The following is an 18,910-nucleotide window of genomic DNA, read 5'->3' on the forward strand; positions in this document are numbered from 1 at the left end:
GTTGAGCTGACTTCATAAATGTAATTATTTTAAAGGAATAGTTCAGCCCAAAATGAAAATTTGCTGATTCACTGTTTTTCACTTCACAAGACATTAATTAATCATCATGTGGATTACTTCTGAATTATTGTAATGTTTTTATCAGCTGTTAGGACTCTCTTTCTGACGGCACCCATGCACTGCAGAGGATCCATTGGTGAGCAAGTGACTCAATGCTACATTTCTTCAAATCTGTTCCGATGAAGAAACAAACTCATCTACATCTTGGATGGCCTGAGGCCAAGTACATTTTCATTTTCGGGTGAACTATTCTTTTAAGTTCTATGAATTCCTCATTTTTTAGGTAGATTAAACTCACTCACATTTAGCTTCTTTTTGCCTTGTGCACCTGAGGTGGACCGCTAAAAGAAGATGCAAATAACAAAATTTTACTTTATTCCCTCCATTTCCCTCTATTACATCATGCAATCAAATCTGCAGCTCTCTAAGATGAGCTTATTCAATCATAAGCACTAAATACGTCACTGTAATTCAATTTTCATCACCTTAGATCCTTGTTTGTAACGGTTTTGTCCTCCTGGTGTTCCAGGCATGTAGGCCTGCAGAAGACACGAGATTCATGCCTTATTAAGATGCTTATTCTATGTGCAAATGAAATTCTCCTGTTAAAATATTAGGTGGACAAGTTATGAACAAGATTTTACCATGTACTCGGATGAAGGAGCACTTCTCTTCACTTTAGATCTTGCCTCTTCCAGACCGCTACTGTGGGACAAGCTCACCTGTTTATACCCAAACAGTCTTGTAAACAGGAGTTTCATGTACATTTGCATCACTGCTTTACTGAATTAAATTGTTAAATCAATCATTTTAAATGCTTCAAGTGAATTTAGGCATCAAAACCTTATAATGTACTGTACAGTATGAAAAAAAAAAATCATTTTGAGATTTGCTAAAGATCGCACTAAACAGTGTTAATAAATTACTTTTTTTATTAACTGGTAACACTTTACAATCATAAATCATTTGATAGCAATATATTTTTACAGCATTTATTAACCTTTAATGTTAGTGGATGAAATGTTCCATGTTTGTTGGTTGGTTGATTAATTCATTAAATCATTTGATATAAATGAATAATAACTGCTTTAGAAGTATTGTACATAATGCACAGTATTTTTTTCATTTTGAGATTTGCTAAAGATTGCATTAAACAGTGTTATTAAATTATTCATTTTTATTAACTGGTAACACTTTGCAATAAGGTAAATTATAAATCATTTGATAGCGATATATACAGCGTTTATTAACCTTTGTTAATGTTAGTGGATAAAATGTTCATGTTTGTTGGTTGGTTGATTAATTCAGGTTTTTGTTTACATAATATATGTATGTGTAGTCTATATTTATTATGTATATATAAATACACACACATGCATGCATGTATATATTTAAGAAAAATATTATATATTTCTATTTATACTGTATATAATATAAATTATACAAATGTAAATATTTTCCAAATATATTCTGTATGTGTGTGTATTTATAGTGTGTGCACTGGTTAAGATTAACATTAACTAAGATTAATAATTGCTTTAGAAGTATTGTTTATTGTTAGTTCATGTTATCCCTACACCGATTAACTTAACTTAAAAATAGGGGGAAATGATCAAAAACAATTACACAAGCAAAATTAAATGATACTGATGAATTAAAATATTTAATATCGGTCAATAATTGACATGGTACCAACTTATTTTATCTATATAATTTAGAAATATTATGAAGCAAGCATGATTGTGAAAGAATTAAACACATATAACACAATAAAGACTCAGAAACAGGTTAAGACTGGTTTAGGAAGAACACATTTACTGACAGACATGCACAAACAGATAAAATATGAAAGAAAAGCAATATGCCATTGAATTTCACCAGTGAAAACAGGCAGCACATTATGTTACCCCAAATAAAAAAGTAAATATGCAGACACACAAAATACAATCTTTTTTCAGTCTTATCAATAAATAAGGAACTGATGAACAAATCGATGTTGAATGAGGTGATTCATGAGTGTCCTGTGTTGTCACTTTTATATGGATTATAGACGATTTAGTTTGTATTTGTTCAGTAAGTGTAAAAACAGCACATTACAAGATCTGTTCTTTATGTTTATACTGGGCTGGTCTCTCCTCAGAGAGCGCTGGAGGTTCTTCTCAATCTATCAAAGGCACTGCAGCATACTGAACGCTAGTCGTGGTGGAGGCAGCATGGACGAATGACATCATCATTGTGCGACGGGAAAGGAGGCTCTCCCAAAGTAATGCCGGCCAGTCAGATCCTCCCCCTCTTTTACCCTTCACAGTTTCTACACACTTGAATGTCTCTCTTACAGAGTTTAGGGGAGCTCCTGTGTTAAGAAAATAAATATATTAAAGAAAACCCGTAGCTGATCTGCAAGAGCGACCGTGAAGCACGTTTAATGTGTCATTCTGCATTGCAAGTGCACAAAGCAGAGGAATCAAGTGCAGTGCATGCTGGGATGCCAGTGTGTTACTTCATGATGATATTTTTTATATTCTTGAAACTCACACTTTACATTTATACACTTAAGGTGGCTGTTTAAAATGCATTTGAACGTTTGCACTGGTGAAATTCACTGATGAAGTGAAGACAATTATTTAGTCATGCAATAAAAAAATTCAATTAAAAGACATTTTACGAAACATATGCCAATTAAATGAGCTAAAACATTCAACAAACATGCTAAAAGAAGGATTTCCAAAGCTCTAGTTAGTTCATGCTTCAAACTGAAGCCACATGCAAGTCTTGGCAAAAGAGATGGAAGCCAGAAAGCAAAATCACAGACAAACTTTTACCTCCTCTCCAGTTTGTGTCGTATTTAGCACTGATATTAATGCAGTTTCAGGCGGCTTCTGCAAAACACATAAAATTAGTTCATGTGTATCATATGCAGTAAAAATAGCTGAAACTAACATAGGGTCGAACAAGTACCTGCTCTGTGACTTTTAATGAAAGCAGGGGACTCGCTGTTGTAGTGTGAACCGTCTGAAAGCACATTGAGAGGACATGTTGAAGTCAGCAAACAATAAACTATGAAACTATGTAAAACATGCCAAAACTACTGTTCAAAAATCTGGATCAGTAAAAGATTTTTTAAAGGAATTAATCATTTTATGATTAGAAATGCTGTTCTTTTGAGCATTTTATTCAAAGAATCCTAATTTAAAATATGCCAATGTTTTCACAAAAAATATTAAGCAGCACAAGTGTTTTCAACACTGACGATAGAAATGTTTCTTGAGCACCAAATCAGCATATTATAATTATTTCTGAAGGATCATGTGACACAGAAGAGTGGAGTAATGGCTGCATATTTACCACAAGATCTGTAACAGTGACTATGAAGCATATTTAATGTTACATTCTGCATTGCATGACGGAAAATCAAGTGCAGTGCATACTGGGATGTCAGAGTGTTACTTTCACGATGATGTTCTTCAAACATACACTTTATATTAATACACTGATGTTGACTGCATGTTTAAAATGCATTTGAACTTGTGCAAAATATTGTTTGCACTGGTGAAATTCACTGATAAAGGCAATTATTTTGTCATGCACAAATAAAAATTAAAAATTTGAATAATTTCTAAAGAATCATGTGACATTGGAGATTCAGCTCTGCCATCACAGAAATAAATTACATTTTGAAATATAGTAAAATAGAAATCAGTTTTTACAATATTACTGGTTTTACTGTATTTTTAATCAAATAAAAAGGCAGCTTTGGTAAGCATAACCATTTTTTTTTTTCAAAAACATCAAAAAGTCTTATCAACCCCAAACTGTTGGTAGTGTATATTCTTACCAGTGTAATCTCCTCTGGAGACTGTGTAATCTGAGAAGTTCTTTCACCCTGTGTAAATTTGACCATTTTTAGAATAGCATTTCTATAACACATTTTTCATTAGCCTCCTATTCAACATAACCATTTAAAATTATTACTAATATTAAAAAGAAAGGTTTACACTCTTACCTCATTTTCTTGTGTGTATATAGCTGTTGTTGCTGAGTATTTTAGCTGAGGACAAAAACAAGAGTTCCAACAGAAAAAAACAACAACTTCAGCTCAGTGCTATAACATATTGTACAACCATATAGCATTATTGATGAAACATTATTCAGCTGTAACCTCTCTAAACTGTGACTGTCTGCAGTAGAGCTTCCAGTTGGGTTTATTGTGATTTGATTTGGTTTTAATAATACTCACCTCCTCCCCTTCGCCCTCCTCCTCTCGAGAGGGAAAAGGCTCTTCTGTGGGCAGCTCGTCCTGACATGATACAAACAAGACATTCAAAAATCGATGTGAAAGTTCATGAAAAAAAAAAAAATGGCTTCAGTGTGTAAAAAAATTCCCTTGATTAAATCTATAAACTGAAAGCAAGTGATGAGAGATTATGAGAAGAATTACTCAACATTAATTAGAAACGTTGTGATTACTGTTTCTTCTTTTGGCTGTGGAGTGGGAGTAATATATTAAGGCCCTGTTAAGTGTGACGTGAACGGTGTGGGTGTGAGGGAGGGAGATATGAGGTAAACTCAGGTGATTAGCGTAGGCTGACATGTCAGTTCCCATTCAATTAATTATAAATGTGTCAACACATTATAGACAAAATCTGATTATGAATCACTTCGGTGTATTTGCCATCATACATTAAATTTCACAGTAGGATCATGTGACAGACTTACCTCATATTCATATTCCTCATCGTCATATGATGCTTCCTCAACCTCCTCTTCAATGTTGTCTTGATCCTCCTGTAATTTACAGCAGTAAGAAAAATGATTTCTACCTTCTAATGATCAAGTATTATTAGACAGAAGCTAAAAAGGTTTGTTTCGATGCTAATGTTTCTGCAGAGAACAAACAAACATGTAAAAGTGTCGGTGAGAATAGATCGGAAACACTTTAGAGACATGATTTACAGACACAGATTACAGACTAAAATAAATAACATTAGTAAACATGATTTATGGAGAATTTTAAGTGGTTATAACTCACCCAAAATTAAAATTCCATTAAAGACATACAGGTTGAAGGTGAGAAAACGGTGACAGAATATTTATTCATTCTTTGTACTTTTAGTGGGAGTATAATGACTGTGATTAATGAGATTTGCAGCACATTAGTTAGATTAATTATACATTATTATGAGTATGGGTAAAAACAGGTGCATTTAATGTTTGTTTATAAATCATTTAGGGTTTATGCTTTTTTTGTAAGAAGTACGTAGGCAAGTCTAATGATAACTCTAATACATCAGAATATTGAAGTAATCACAAAAATAAAGTTCAGTGTAATAGTCAAAAAGTTAAGCTCCCTTGAATATGAATGATGTGTGAATGTCAGGTTAGGTGCGATGATGAAACATTTACCAAACGTTTCCTTTGTCGTTTTTGACGTCCTTTATTTCCTTTGCCCTGGTTGAGAGTTTAGCAGTTGAGAATCATCATAATTTATGAGAAGGCTTTAAATAACAATCATTAGAAATATTTAGAGACAATTAGGAGGTTAGTGGCCATGACATTTAATTGTAATGTTTAGTTCTAATTATGTATGGTTAGGTTTTTATTATTAGTGCACAGATTTAAATTTTCACCAGTATAAAGACATTTGTCTAATTAATAGCCAAAACCTGCTTATGGCTAATTTGACTCTTTATTAATTGATATTCTGTTAATTTACAGTAAGTACAATACAGAACTGAGACTATATAACAGAGCGAGATCAGTTCACCTTTCCCCTCTCTCTGCCTTTCTTCTTCTCTCCTGATGTTTTCTTCCCTGTGTCCTCATGGCTGTGGAAAACTGTCTCCATACTTACCTCTACCTTCCCAGAGTCCAACTGTCAAAAAAAGGTTTTATTGTTTGAAACTTGTTTTTAAAGTAGCCAATAAATGGAATTATGTTCTGAAAAAAGACTACACTAAGAACAAACTTTAATGAGCTTCAATACAATAAATACAATTAAATATCACTAATAAGCATACCCTCTCAGAGGAAGTGTTGGTTTGGAAAAATTTCAAAGATGTTACATCACTAAAGTTGGTCTCCACAAGTTTCTCTTCTTCAGCATCTACCAGCTTGTCTTTGGTTTTACTCTGGTTGGCCTTTTTGTGAATAGTAGAGAGGTTCGAAAGGATAGCACCCACTTCTTTTTCTACAACAGGCTTCTTAAAATACAAGACAAGGCACCAAAGCCACATTAAAAAACGACAACTGTATTGCTTGCATTAAATGTAGATAACACTATAATCAGAACAAATCAGTTAAGTATATCTGAAAATAACTGATTAAAGTATGTTGATGTTCGGTTAGAAGTGGATTATGAATAATGGTGCTGTAATTTCTGATGCAGGAACGAATGTATGCTTACAGGACTGGGCTCAGGCATCTGCCCTTCTTCAAGATCAGACTCTTCCTCAGTTAAATCTGTATCAGGTAATGACTCTTGTGGGTGACTGTACTTTACTGAGCTCTGTGGATTAGAAAGATGTCTTATGATTCAGATAGGCTTAATACAGCAAGAACATCATTGCTAATAGTGGGTATTTATCAGAACCCAAAAATGTTTTTTTGTAAGTTCAGGAGGCTACTCACGGTGTATTCAGTGATGACGTTTGAGTCCGTCTCCTGTCTGTCTCCTTTCACTCTTCTGCTGGTGCTGATCTCATGAAGAAGCTCCTCCATTCCATCCTGAAGCAGCCTGTCAATCAAGGCCTTCAGCAGCGAGAGCTATGAAAGTGTGTTTTTTTTAAATTGTAAATGTGGTAATATGTTTTATTGTAGTGTAATATCAATGCAATTCCAATTTGTTACAATTCATATAAAAATATAATTCATGAGATGACAATAAAATGGTTAATAATGCAGCAATGACTTTTATAAACAAGTAAAAAGCTGTTGTAATTCTTTTATGATTTTCATTTGTTAGTGAGTAAACTTTCATTTCAAAACAAAACAAAAGAGTCATTTTAATTATTTGTTCGTTATGGATGTAATGGATGCAGCCTTAATTGGGAATTTTGCAGTTATCATGTCCCAAATTTGTATTTATATTTGATTTATTAAGTGTTTTTAGTATTAATATTAAATATTAACCTTTCATATGTAAATTCTAAGTAAGAAAATCAAACATTATGCCTTCAGAACTCCTGCTGGGTTAAAAGCGAACTTTTTAAAAATACAGCGCACTTACTTTAATACCATATGAATCAAACAAGCCTTCAATGTCCTGAAATAGAACATAACAATGTTTACACCACCAAAGATCAGTTTTGAAGTAAATGAAAAGTAAATTATGTACGGGCATTGAGTAACCATGCAAACCTTCATTTCAACAGCTCTCCCCGGTGTGCCAGCATCACCCTGTTAAATAATACAGTGCCAGCTATCATTGCGTCTGCAGCATAGATTTATGGAGATAACTTGTGCAATCAATGAAATGTAGAAAGCTTTGATACCTTCTCTCCTTTCAAACCCATGTCTCCTTTCTCTCCCTGCCAACCAAAGAAGAAAAGTTACATATCGTCTGAGAAGCATTTCATTTCTTCAAGGATTTTTAGCGAGCTATACTTTACCTTCATCCCAGGAGGACCCTACAAACACAGAAACATACATACACACACACACACACACACACATAAGAACTTGTAGTCAGTGCAATATAAATGCATGAAAAACATGAAATCCCAGCCTTTTTATGATGATTATTTGATAAAGAAGCTTGTATTCACAATGCTATCAATGAGACACTCACCGCCGTACCCGGGGGTCCCATTGGTATGGGAAATGCCTTTTTAATGTCCTCAATCGACATACCCTGAGAACAAACACAAATGTAATTTAACAACATTCATGGCTGCAAGTAAAGTTTGTCTAAGCTCAAACAACAAAGAAAAAATAATTACATCTTGGAGGACAATGGGAGGACCTGGCAAGCCTGGAGATCCTGGTTCTCCTTTTTGACCTTCATTTCCCTAAGCAGTTAAAATAATGGGCATAATGGATATAAACAAACCATTTAATCATACCATAGCTAAAACTGCATTTAAAGAAAGTATTGTTGCATTTGATTTTGGATTATCTTACATTTGCACCATGTTCACCTTTTTCACCCTATGCATTAAAATTAGAAAATATGTTAGCCAAGTACATTTCAGTTGAAAGAAATAGTTTGCCCAAAAATGAAAATTTTCCGAAAATGTACCCATCTTCAGGCTATTTGTTTCTTTATCTGAACAGATTTGTATAAATTTAGCATTACATCTAAAGCATTTACTTGCTCACCAATGTATACTCTGCAGTGAATGGGTGCCGTCAGAATGAGCTAATTAAAAATGGCAATAATCCACAAGCAATCCACACGACTTCAATTAATACCTCGTGAAGTGAAAAGCTAAAATATGAGTCTTCTATCCATAATATTGCTTTCTCCAGTGAAAAAGTTGTCTTGTCTGAATCAGGAGAGAAATATGGACAGATCAAGCACTGTTTACAAGTGAAAACAGTCCAAAACAGTTTTACACAAATATGAATATGGATTTTGATGTGAGAGAACAACAGGGGAAAAAGGACTTTTTAAATTTTTCAAGAATTATTATGGTCTGGTATATAAATAATAATGGATTTAGTAAACATGCAGCTTTTCACTTCACAAAACATTAATTTATGGACTGGAGTGGATTACTTGTAGATTATTGGGATGATTTTATCAGCTGTTTAGACTGCAGAGGATCCACTGCTGACAGAGTGATGTAATGTTAAATTTCACAAAATCTGTTCTGATGGAGAAACAAACTCATCTACATCTTGGATGGCCTGAGGGTGAGTACATTTTCATCAAATTTTCATTTGTGGGTGAACTAATCGTTTAAATATAATAGATTTGTAGTTCATATAAGTCTGTTGTCCCACCTTTGTCCCTTCATCACCCTTTGGTCCTTGATCTCCCTGGAGAAAAAAAAAAAAAACAGTGGTTTGGTTTTATAAAAAGTTCAAAAGCATTTAGAACTACAATAATATATTAAACTTACATCTTTTCCAGCCACTCCACGTTTCCCATCAACACCAGATTTTCCCTACAAGAGAAGAGAACAGAAGATAAGAAAAAAGAAGAAATTATAGAGATTTTATGGTTTATAGCGTGTGTAAATGTTACTATACTCACAGGTGTCCCAGGTAAACCAGGCATACCAGTAATCCCAGCACGTCCAGGATCTCCTTTCTCACCTTTCTGTTAAACACATACACACACACACACAAATGCACACAAAACCCTGAAAAGTGCAGCATTAACTCCAACCACTCTAATTATGATAATAATCTGTCATTCAAGACCTAAAGATAACCTTAAGGAAAGTGCATATAATTGTTGGATTTTTTTAAACATATTTTAGCTAAATTCTTTATTTCAGCTGACATTAAGCAAAATGACAAATCAAAAGTGTTCTACAGACTCATTAGCAGACACTGTGTAGACATTTGATGCACTTTAAGAATGTTCACCGGTCACACACCCTGCAATTCAGTTAATGTCGCTGAAATTTAAAACATGAATCATATGATAAATTCTCATAAAATAGCTTTTATTAGGTCTACTCACTGGTCCTGGGTCCCCTTTCTGTCCTGGTTCACCCTGTGTACACACACAAAAACACTGATAATTATAACTTAAAACATACTTATAACTTAAAAAATAAATTTCAACAGCACATAAGAAGAGAACAATTAGATGTCACCATAATTTAGAAAAGTTATGCAGATTAAAATTGAAACAAAGTAGTCAAACCTTAGATCCAGGCCTTCCTGGTAAACCATCCATGCCATCTCTTCCTTTACTAGAGTCAGGCTAGAAGAGAAAGAAAACCGAGCTACATTACAGTATATAATGTGTTTAAGTTTTTCATTTTCCAATTATTAAAAGGCATATCATCTGAACATTGACAAAAATATCAATGTTGTTTAATCTCAAATTAATAAGCATAATCAAATTCATAAAAACTTTATATTGGCTCACCAGTGAATTTCCTGGAGGTCCTGGTTTACCTTCAGGACCCTAAGAGAGAATAAAAGCAAGCCATATCATTCTGTTTTTAATACATATATAGTACATCAAATGACGAAGCCTAACTTACAGGTGGTCCAGGACGTCCTGTCTCCCCTCGGAGTCCTGGGAGCCCCGGCTCACCAGGTTCTCCCTTTGAAGACACCAAATACAGAGTGTATTTGTTTTTTTTTTTTGGTATCTGTTAATTTGTAAGAATTTAAAATGCCAAAGTGTCTTCTTTTACCTTAATGGCCCTGGTGAGAATGGTGTTGTCTGACGTAGTGAACTAGGGAAGGAGAATTATGAGAATTTGAAGTTACGTACAATATGTATTAACAAGGATAACCATGAAATAGTCAACCAAATAAATGCTTCTAAAGACAAAACAAAATGAGCAATATAGACTTGACAGATTTTGACGTGTAAAAAACCAACCAACTGAAAATAACATGATTGCATTAATATTAATTTATGTTAAATAGCTTGATAACAATACCCAGTAAAGAGAGTAAAACTCACTTGAGTGTCTCCCGGTGGTCCCGGCCTTCCCTGCAGAGAATGAAATATTAATACGGTGACTCCTACTCTTTAATTTATCACTGGAAAGCATGACAAGAGATTCTGTTATGTGAGAACAGAGCATGACCGGCCCTTGAAACATTGACAAAAAATAGTATAAAGCTAAAATCATCCTTGCGCTTTTTAATAGCAGCACGTACCGGCTCGCCTTTGTCTCCTTTGTTTCCCTCTGGACCCTGAAATATATGGGCATTCATTATCAAATGGTATTGACTACTCATTCATAATTCATTGCCTCTTTGGAAGTGCTTTAGAGAAATATTGATCAAATACGGTCTACAAAATGTAAAATAAAGGAAGCTGCTTACTGGTAACCCTAATTTCCCAGACTCGCCTTTATCCCCAGGGTCACCGGGTCGTCCTGGAAGACCGAGAGGCCCCTGACATTGGAGATGAAGAGAAGTGACTTTATGCTTTTATAACAAGTGTTAGGTAGAAAAGGATCAAATATTTTTAGTTGGAAGGGTTATATTGCAAGGCAGATACAGATGATCTGATTTGAACAAAGAGATGTTAGATAAAGAGCGTAAGAAAAAATTTGAGGGAAACAATGAAAGAAAGTAGAGGTTTAGAAGAAAGACAATACCTTAACACCTCTCTCTCCAGGTTCTCCTGGTGAACCAGATTCTCCCTGTAAAAAATAAATAAATAAAACCTGAAATCATCTGCATTGTAAAGATAAAAACAGCTTAATAATAAACATACTAAATAACGTCTAAATCAAAATGTAAAGTTTTTGTGAGGTTGAGGGGATCTAAATTAACAATAGCTTAGTATAAAAACAATTGAAGTAAATAATAAAAACAAAGACTGTGTAAAAGTATGGGTTTCTCTGTGTTTGTTGTTGATTCTACTCACCCTCAATCCAATCTCTCCTTTCGGTCCTGAAAGACCCTGAAATCCATTAAAGCAGAAAATGTAATTTAATATGAATGAAGCATTAATTAAAAAGAAAACAATGGGTATTTTATGGCAAAGTAACTCTTCTATCTTTAATATCCTTAGTGCAATGATGCATAGCACACACACACACGCTCACATACACACACTCACATCCTTCTTGTATCAGTCACTCTGGGCTCTCGATTTACTTACATCTTTACCTCTTAGTCCTGGAGAACCAGGGTTTCCTGGGAAGCCCACCTCCCCTTTATCTCCTTTGGACCCATCGCCGCCCTGGACACAATCAAAGGAAGTGTTCAAGTAAAATATTTTCATTTAATCTTTTATGCACTCTCTTTGATTCACAAATCAAATTCTACGGGTATTAAAATACAAGAGTGTAAACATCAGTATAACAAACTTACTTTAGGCCCAGGTTTCCCTGATAATCCAACATTACCCTACATTTAAAAAAAAAAAAGAAATGAGACAGAATGGTCTAAATAGTGTTTAATGGGTTTTTCTTTTCTTTTGGGTATTCTAAAGATTTTTTTTGTTTGTTTAATATGTGAATTTTTGAATTTATGAACACATGTAGATTTTTACTCGTATTTGCAATATATATACACAATATATACTGCTTTAGTATACTTTAGATCAAATAAATGCAACCTTGGTGAGCAAAAGAGAATTCTTTCTAAAACATCAACAAATCTTACAGAACCCAAACTTTTAAACAGTAGTGTAATTCCATATATGGTTTATAAAATTAACGTGTGGACATTTTTTTCAGTTTTCTTCGTTCAGGCCAAAAAGCCTCATAAACACTCACTCTTTCTCCACTCTCTCCTTTGGGACCAGGCTGACCGGGGATTCCAAATCCAGGACTGCCCTTCAAAAACCCAGAAGACAACACATCAGTACATTCACATTGGCAGCTAATCAATATACACAATTAACTGTACTTTCACATCCAAAAAAGCAATCATACACCTACCTTTTCACCTTTATCACCATGATCTCCTTTGATTCCTTGTGGTCCTGGTGGCCCAACTTGTCCAACATCCCCCTTTACACACAGTCCAAGGAGGAAAAGATAACCAAGCTTAAATATCTCTGCTTTTAATCATTAGAAATAATACAAAACCTACCAACAACCAATATGGCAGGTGTGCTCAAGCTCAGTATGGTTTATTTAGAAGGATCACTTAAAAACTTTTAATCATATAGATTTTACCCCTGGAGTGTTTTGGGACTTGCAAAAAAACATTGCAATCTATTATAATCTATAAGTTTTTTTTCCCTTTGTGTGTTCATTGACAAGCAGACCTGGGGGAGCTCTTAGTTTCATATCTGTGCTCAATGCAGTAATTAACCATGTCCAAGAGCTGGATGCACTGCTTGCTTTCATCAATGCAGTTGAGGAAACCCAAGGGGAAATAACTGTCAGATTTCATTCATGAGCTGGGATGTAAAACCCAAGGGTGACCTGGCTTTGGTGCAGACAGTTGTTCACATATTAAGACATTTTTTACATTTTGAATCTGATTCTTGATTATCTTACCCTGGCACCCTTTTTCCCCGGAGGACCGAGTATCTGTGCAATGTGAGAGGAATTATTAGCAATAGTCTATTTTTAGCCAAAAATGTGTTAGATGAGACACTGAGGCATTCTGGGACATCAGTTTTACCCCTTTAGCTGGGTCACCGGGAGAGCCGCGCTGCCCCTGTGAATCAAACACAGAAATACAAATCCCACATTGTTTATTCATAGACAGTTGTAAGTGCTGATGACAAACTGCATAAAATTTGCATGCATTAATTGACTACACATAATTGATGCTCAATGTGAGATCAAATAATAACAGGGACAATTAAATGGTTGGTTTTGAAACATTGGCTGATAGCATTGCCGTATGATTTATTATATACACTTACTAGTTATAGGGTGTAGTTGAAATAAGTTAAACTTTTTTTAAACTTATTTAAAAGAGAAAATCCTCAAAATTTGGGCAGTGTAGTTTATTAGAAGTACTAGATTTGGTTAAACGAAGAAAATAGTTTAGATTCACCTCGTCACCCTTTCGTCCAGCAGCTCCAGGGAAGCCCTAAAGTTTAAAAAGAGAAAGTAAACTTTCCCTCTAATCATTGCAAGAATTATGAAATTAGTATTCAGCAAATATGAATGACCTCAGGTGCTTTGAGAGATGTTAGATGTCTAGTGTGGGCTCTCTGAGAGCATCTTTAGAGCTGCGGTAGAGCTCTAAACCAAACGTTTTATCATGAAATAGTGTTTCTAAAGGGAACCGAAGGATAATGAGGAGTCGAACCGGTGGAGAGTGTCCTTGATCTCCTCTCTGAAGCCTTGGGTTTAATAATGACTGTAGAAGTTTAATTTGAAACTAACCGAAAATCTGAATTGCCAGAGATGGACACACAGTGGCAAGGTTGCACATGAAGGATATAATAATATAGTATTTCTTAATGTTTCATGTGTGTAATTCTCTTGTCGTCTCATTATTAGGTGGAAACTCCATTCAGATGTTTCTTTTTTTTAATCAGGTCAATAATGGATCCTTAGTTTGACATGTATTTTGGAATCCATCGCTGGCCAGAGAGCAGAGAGGAGGCGTTTTTCCTTTTTCTTAATCGACTCTTTTAATTTCCCCCGAGATCTACAGCTCATCCTTGCTCTTAATAGAACTTCGACAGCACCATACAGAGTGGAAAAGTTTGAAGAGCGAACAAATGAATAAGGATTTGACTTTTTAACAAAGCATTTGTGCACTGCAGTGATTTAAATCCATTAACTGGATCATTACACATCTGACCTTTTCCTGCAGTTGCTATTTCTATTTTTTAGGGAAGTGAACAGGTAAAATTTATGGACTTACTGCAACTCCTGGAGGCCCGATAGGTCCAATTTCCCCACGTTCACCCTGTCAAACAAAGCAAGATGTGGATTAGGCTAACTGGAGGATTTATTATTTGTAGTTTGTGCAATTGAAAACAAATGTCAGGTGTCAAATAATACCTACATGCAAAAAATAAATGTACCATCAGATACCCATAATTGTAAAATAAATTTGAGAGAGGGTGGTCAGGTCTTGTATCATCCTGAACAGGTTTATTTTCATGATGTTTAACAATATTCCAGATTTCAAAGAGGAAACAGGGTTCTGACCACGATACTAGTGAACTGAACTGAACTGATTGTACATTTTTGAACATGTTGAAAAGTCAAGTAGGATGTATTATGGATAAGGTTATTAAATACAGAGCTGCAGCAGCACTAGACAAAATCACCGACTTGATGTGATTGATTTGTTTTTTATTTTAGAGAAAGAGCAAATTGGTTAAATACAACAGAGCAGTAAGAAAGCCATGTGCCTGACTAAATTGTGTAAAATCATACCTTGTCTCCTTGATCTCCTTTAAGACCCTTTTTCCCCTAAACACAGAAAAAAACACAACAGTGAAACACCCCTGCCATAATGAAGCACTAAAGATTTATTAAACAAAATTGCATCAAAGGTTGACATCTGTTAAAAGACTGACGGCGATTCTCTGTGAAAGACAGGCATACTTTAACAGCACGAATTGACAGACAAAACCATTGGATGCTGAAATGGTTGTGTATAGTTTGACAAACCCGAGGGCCTGTGATTCCCTGGACTCCTTGGATTCCTACTTCGCCCTTTGGGTGAATATGGAAACTACAAATTACACATTGCACAAGACAATTGTCTTTTACTCTGCTCCATTGATTTTAAATGCAACACGCTTACCTTTGGGCCTTGTAGTCCTGTATTACCCTGAAAAATTGATTAGCACTGACTTAATAATTACCCTTAAGATTTTTCGCCGCGGAACATGCATACATTTAATGAAATACTAATATTACTGTGCTTTGAGTTAATCAGAAACACATACCTTTTCTCCTTTTGGCCCAAGTGGACCTTGAACACCCTGAATTCCGATACCTTCCTCTCCCTTTATGATGAACACAAAAGAAATTCAATCAAGCAACCAGCTGCACTAATTTTAGCTTCATGCAGTCCTGACAGAGAGGAAGGGTAATTTTTTTTTACAGCTCACCGAACAATGAGACTTCCAAAAAGATAGCAGGCAGATGAGCAGAGAGATTTAATTTATGCATTTTAACTGTCTTGGGCAAGCTGTAGGAAGTCGTTGCTTAAAATAGGTTTTATACCACTGCTGAAAGTACAAATTGACATATGAAACTCTTTTAGATATTCTCAAACCTTCCCCCCCTTCTGCCCAGGAAGTCCTGGAATTCCATCCACTCCCACTGGTCCTGGTAAACCTGGCAGACCCTAGGAAAACACATCCACAAGATTTAACCACTTATTAATCTGGGATACTTGTAAAGTATTTGTATTTTTAGTATAAAATCAAAAAATAATAAATAATACACAGAGGAGCTTTAAAAGAGTAAGTCTTAAAGCATGCACTAACATTACTTCCATGCTCCCCCTTTTCTCCTTTCGGACCTGGTTTTCCACGTGGGCCCTAAAGAATGTGAGAAGCATCATAATCATACATTTATGACGAATTTTGCTTGTATATTTTATATAAAATGTTAAATTGTTCATTAAGCAGTAGATGACTTACTTTAGGACCAGATTCTCCAGTCTCGCCCTAAGAGGAAGAAAAATACCATAAAATACTGCAAATACCACACGTTGCATGTGAGTATGGACTTGTATTGTAACTTCACGCTGTGCATTGAAACTACATCTTATATACATGCAGTAAAAACCTTAACAACTAACATGAGATGATTTTAAAAAAATATATAGACGTGTGCATACTCCTCATATTTCATACTAACCTTAACAGAGAGTCCAGAAGAGCCCGGAGGCCCAGGCAAACCAGGGAGTCCTGGAGGACCTGATACCCCTGGGACCCCTGGAGCACCTGGAGGGCCCTTTAAGTCAAGGGGGAAAAGCATCCAAATGCAGTAGATTAGTAATTTTTAGTAGATTAGCTGCATATTATGCAATGTAAACAGTTCAATACAGCTGTATAGTACGATACAATCACTTACAGAGGATCCAGGTTCTCCTTTACGTCCTGGAAGAACCTCCATACCTCCCATAACATAGCCCGGTTCACCCTACATGAAAAACAAAATTTAATTAAAATAAAAAACCACTATACAACATATCAAATGCTTGTCAGTGTTACTAAACTTACTCTCTCTCCTCTCTGTCCTTTAGGACCAGTATTACCAGGAGGCCCCTGATATTGTGAAGACGAGAAATAGGAAGAGATGTGAAGGAAAGGTTGGTCTGACAGTCACAGTCACTTTCACAATCACACAGAGAAGTATCAAACTGTTTAAAACGTGAGACATTTAATAAAAGAAAGTGGGGGCAAATACTCTACACTGACTAGCCATAATCATTCTTCATTACTCCTCTGTGAATCACTCAAAGATAATTGCTAGGACATCGCGTACAAGTTTTAAATAAGTATACTAACTACCATTTCAGGAATATACCGATTTAAATATTACCACCTACACTGTTTTTATATAGGGAGATGTAAAAGAGACACTTACCATGTCACCCGGAATTCCAGGCCCCCCCTGAATCAGATTAAGAGATTGTTTATGCACATTCACAACTGTAATCAATAATATTCCTCTCAGTAAGCTACATTTGTTACATATTTTGCTGTATTATTAGACCGAATTTCGATCCATCCTTTACCCTTTGTCCAGGAGAACCAGGAGGTCCAGTTCTACCCGGTCGTCCTGGTAAACCCGGAATACCATCCGTTCCGGGAAGACCCTGATAAATGCAAAGTGGGAATGATACAGACAAGAAAAAAAATTGAATTACAACAATCTTATATAATATACACAAAAACACAGAACTTGTTTGATATTCCTCAAATATAACAACAGAATATCTTCAGTGCATATATTATTTTGAAAGCAAATATAGAGCAATATGAATCCACGCATTCACATTGATACATATCACAAAAAGAAATAATGAAACATCATAACAATACTGATCTTGTTAGCAAGACCTGTCACATTTCATTTGTTATTCAAAAGAGTCGCTTTGAAATGACAAGTGCTTTCATGTGTCGCCTTCTCAAAGAGATAACAGGAAGAAAAAAAAAGCAAAGTACGAATAGCACCCCGTACAGAGACAGATCTGTGATATTAATAATTAGATTTAATCCTTTAATCTACTAAAACAACAACTGAGGCACAAAAACAATCTCATCATTAACAGAACGGCTCGGTTTAAATATTAAACGCTCCAGTAATTAACATAAACATCAACATATAATTATGAAGACAGAGAGGGGGTGTTTTATTTATGTTTATTTAAGTTAGATGTACTCATGTTGGATGTACTCACCCGTTCACCTTTTTCCCCTTTGACCTTTAAAGAGAATGAATCATAATGCCCCGGTCCTTGCTTGAGTCGCTATACCAACAGAAACACATTTAAAAAAAAAAAGAAATACTCTTAAAATAATACTGTAAGAAAGACTAGATTTGTATTTTTTTAGACATTGTGTGTGCAAAACTAGTGTTTTAATAAGATTATTAAAAACATTCTTTATAATTAAAATATATGAAATAAAATTAACTATACTGCAAATATTAGATGAAAAATTCTAAACTGAATGAAACTGAGAAATGTTGACAACAAAGTGAAATTAGTTTGAGCACTAAAACTACTAACTGAAACATAATTAAAAAATAGATTAAAAAAAAAAAACTAATAACAATGGCAAAAGCACATAAAATGACTAAAAATGAAAACTGAAAATATAAAAATAAAAGCTAAAACATGAATAAAAACTATAAAAGTTAATAAATAATACTAAAATAACACTGTGCAAAATAAAATGAATAGAAATTAAATACAATGTCAAATAAAAATGGAAATTATATTTAAAAAATAATAATAAAACTATATAAAAAAAAAAATACAAATAACACTGTGCAAAATTCGCAGTTATGATGCTAGGGTGTTCTGGGATGTTGGTAGGGCACCGCTTACAAGACTAAGTGTCAGTGATAGATACTCAATTGACTTGAGTGCCTCCTTCAATTTAAGGTCTATGAGACTTTTTAGCCCAATGTATCATCTGTCATGCTAATATTGTTAACACCTACCCCTAATTAATACTTGCAATAATAATACTGAAGTGACCTTGGTAAATATCCCTAACAAGAGAGAAAGCCTGTCTGTCAGATTTCAACCAGATTGAGGCAAGCCACTGAGATTAGTGAGCAGGAAACATAGAAATGAAGAAATA

General features: G+C 34.7%; 1 protein-coding gene across 11 annotated transcripts in view; it reads right to left on the bottom strand.

The window, feature by feature from the left end:
* The window catches only part of col7a1l (collagen type VII alpha 1-like), a 65,236-nt gene that overhangs the window by 18,875 nt on the left and 27,451 nt on the right, over window positions 1-18,910 (bottom strand). For 9 of the 11 annotated variants that reach the window (XR_009270623.1, XR_009270624.1, XR_009270625.1 and 6 more), the window contains 55 exons: window positions 18,001-18,069; window positions 17,335-17,415; window positions 17,184-17,210; window positions 16,817-16,861; window positions 16,668-16,736; window positions 16,452-16,547; window positions 16,232-16,258; window positions 16,076-16,129; window positions 15,862-15,933; window positions 15,530-15,589; window positions 15,385-15,411; window positions 15,249-15,293; window positions 15,012-15,047; window positions 14,491-14,535; window positions 13,669-13,704; window positions 13,288-13,323; window positions 13,161-13,193; window positions 12,594-12,665; window positions 12,429-12,488; window positions 12,022-12,057; window positions 11,810-11,890; window positions 11,573-11,608; window positions 11,301-11,345; window positions 11,023-11,094; window positions 10,855-10,890; window positions 10,655-10,684; window positions 10,380-10,421; window positions 10,224-10,286; window positions 10,106-10,144; window positions 9,878-9,937; window positions 9,692-9,724; window positions 9,257-9,322; window positions 9,123-9,167; window positions 9,004-9,039; window positions 8,179-8,205; window positions 7,998-8,066; window positions 7,847-7,909; window positions 7,668-7,685; window positions 7,551-7,586; window positions 7,417-7,455; window positions 7,286-7,321; window positions 6,688-6,822; window positions 6,464-6,565; window positions 6,078-6,260; window positions 5,825-5,932; window positions 5,464-5,508; window positions 4,777-4,845; window positions 4,298-4,357; window positions 4,064-4,108; window positions 3,896-3,943; window positions 3,019-3,072; window positions 2,883-2,939; window positions 705-782; window positions 546-599; window positions 363-401 (listed from right to left, as the gene is read on the bottom strand). Coding sequence is in view for 8 of the 11 variants with exons in the window: in XM_058772602.1 (XP_058628585.1) it covers window positions 363-401; window positions 546-599; window positions 705-782; window positions 2,883-2,939; window positions 3,019-3,072; window positions 3,896-3,943; window positions 4,064-4,108; window positions 4,298-4,357; window positions 4,777-4,845; window positions 5,464-5,508; window positions 5,825-5,932; window positions 6,078-6,260; window positions 6,464-6,565; window positions 6,688-6,822; window positions 7,286-7,321; window positions 7,417-7,455; window positions 7,551-7,586; window positions 7,668-7,685; window positions 7,847-7,909; window positions 7,998-8,066; window positions 8,179-8,205; window positions 9,004-9,039; window positions 9,123-9,167; window positions 9,257-9,322; window positions 9,692-9,724; window positions 9,878-9,937; window positions 10,106-10,144; window positions 10,224-10,286; window positions 10,380-10,421; window positions 10,655-10,684; window positions 10,855-10,890; window positions 11,023-11,094; window positions 11,301-11,345; window positions 11,573-11,608; window positions 11,810-11,890; window positions 12,022-12,057; window positions 12,429-12,488; window positions 12,594-12,665; window positions 13,161-13,193; window positions 13,288-13,323; window positions 13,669-13,704; window positions 14,491-14,535; window positions 15,012-15,047; window positions 15,249-15,293; window positions 15,385-15,411; window positions 15,530-15,589; window positions 15,862-15,933; window positions 16,076-16,129; window positions 16,232-16,258; window positions 16,452-16,547; window positions 16,668-16,736; window positions 16,817-16,861; window positions 17,184-17,210; window positions 17,335-17,415; window positions 18,001-18,069 (3,075 nt within the window). In the remaining 3 variants the exon portion in view is untranslated. The remainder of the gene's footprint in view (window positions 1-362; window positions 402-545; window positions 600-704; window positions 783-2,882; window positions 2,940-3,018; window positions 3,073-3,895; window positions 3,944-4,063; window positions 4,109-4,297; window positions 4,358-4,776; window positions 4,846-5,463; window positions 5,509-5,824; window positions 5,933-6,077; window positions 6,261-6,463; window positions 6,566-6,687; window positions 6,823-7,285; window positions 7,322-7,416; window positions 7,456-7,550; window positions 7,587-7,667; window positions 7,686-7,846; window positions 7,910-7,997; window positions 8,067-8,178; window positions 8,206-9,003; window positions 9,040-9,122; window positions 9,168-9,256; window positions 9,323-9,691; window positions 9,725-9,877; window positions 9,938-10,105; window positions 10,145-10,223; window positions 10,287-10,379; window positions 10,422-10,654; window positions 10,685-10,854; window positions 10,891-11,022; window positions 11,095-11,300; window positions 11,346-11,572; window positions 11,609-11,809; window positions 11,891-12,021; window positions 12,058-12,428; window positions 12,489-12,593; window positions 12,666-13,160; window positions 13,194-13,287; window positions 13,324-13,668; window positions 13,705-14,490; window positions 14,536-15,011; window positions 15,048-15,248; window positions 15,294-15,384; window positions 15,412-15,529; window positions 15,590-15,861; window positions 15,934-16,075; window positions 16,130-16,231; window positions 16,259-16,451; window positions 16,548-16,667; window positions 16,737-16,816; window positions 16,862-17,183; window positions 17,211-17,334; window positions 17,416-18,000; window positions 18,070-18,910) is intronic. The other 2 variants (XM_058772601.1, XM_058772603.1) reach the window with 2 other exon arrangements.

Source organism: Onychostoma macrolepis, chromosome 04 (assembly GCF_012432095.1).
Source record: "Onychostoma macrolepis isolate SWU-2019 chromosome 04, ASM1243209v1, whole genome shotgun sequence".
Classification (NCBI taxonomy): Eukaryota; Metazoa; Chordata; class Actinopteri; order Cypriniformes; family Cyprinidae; genus Onychostoma; species Onychostoma macrolepis.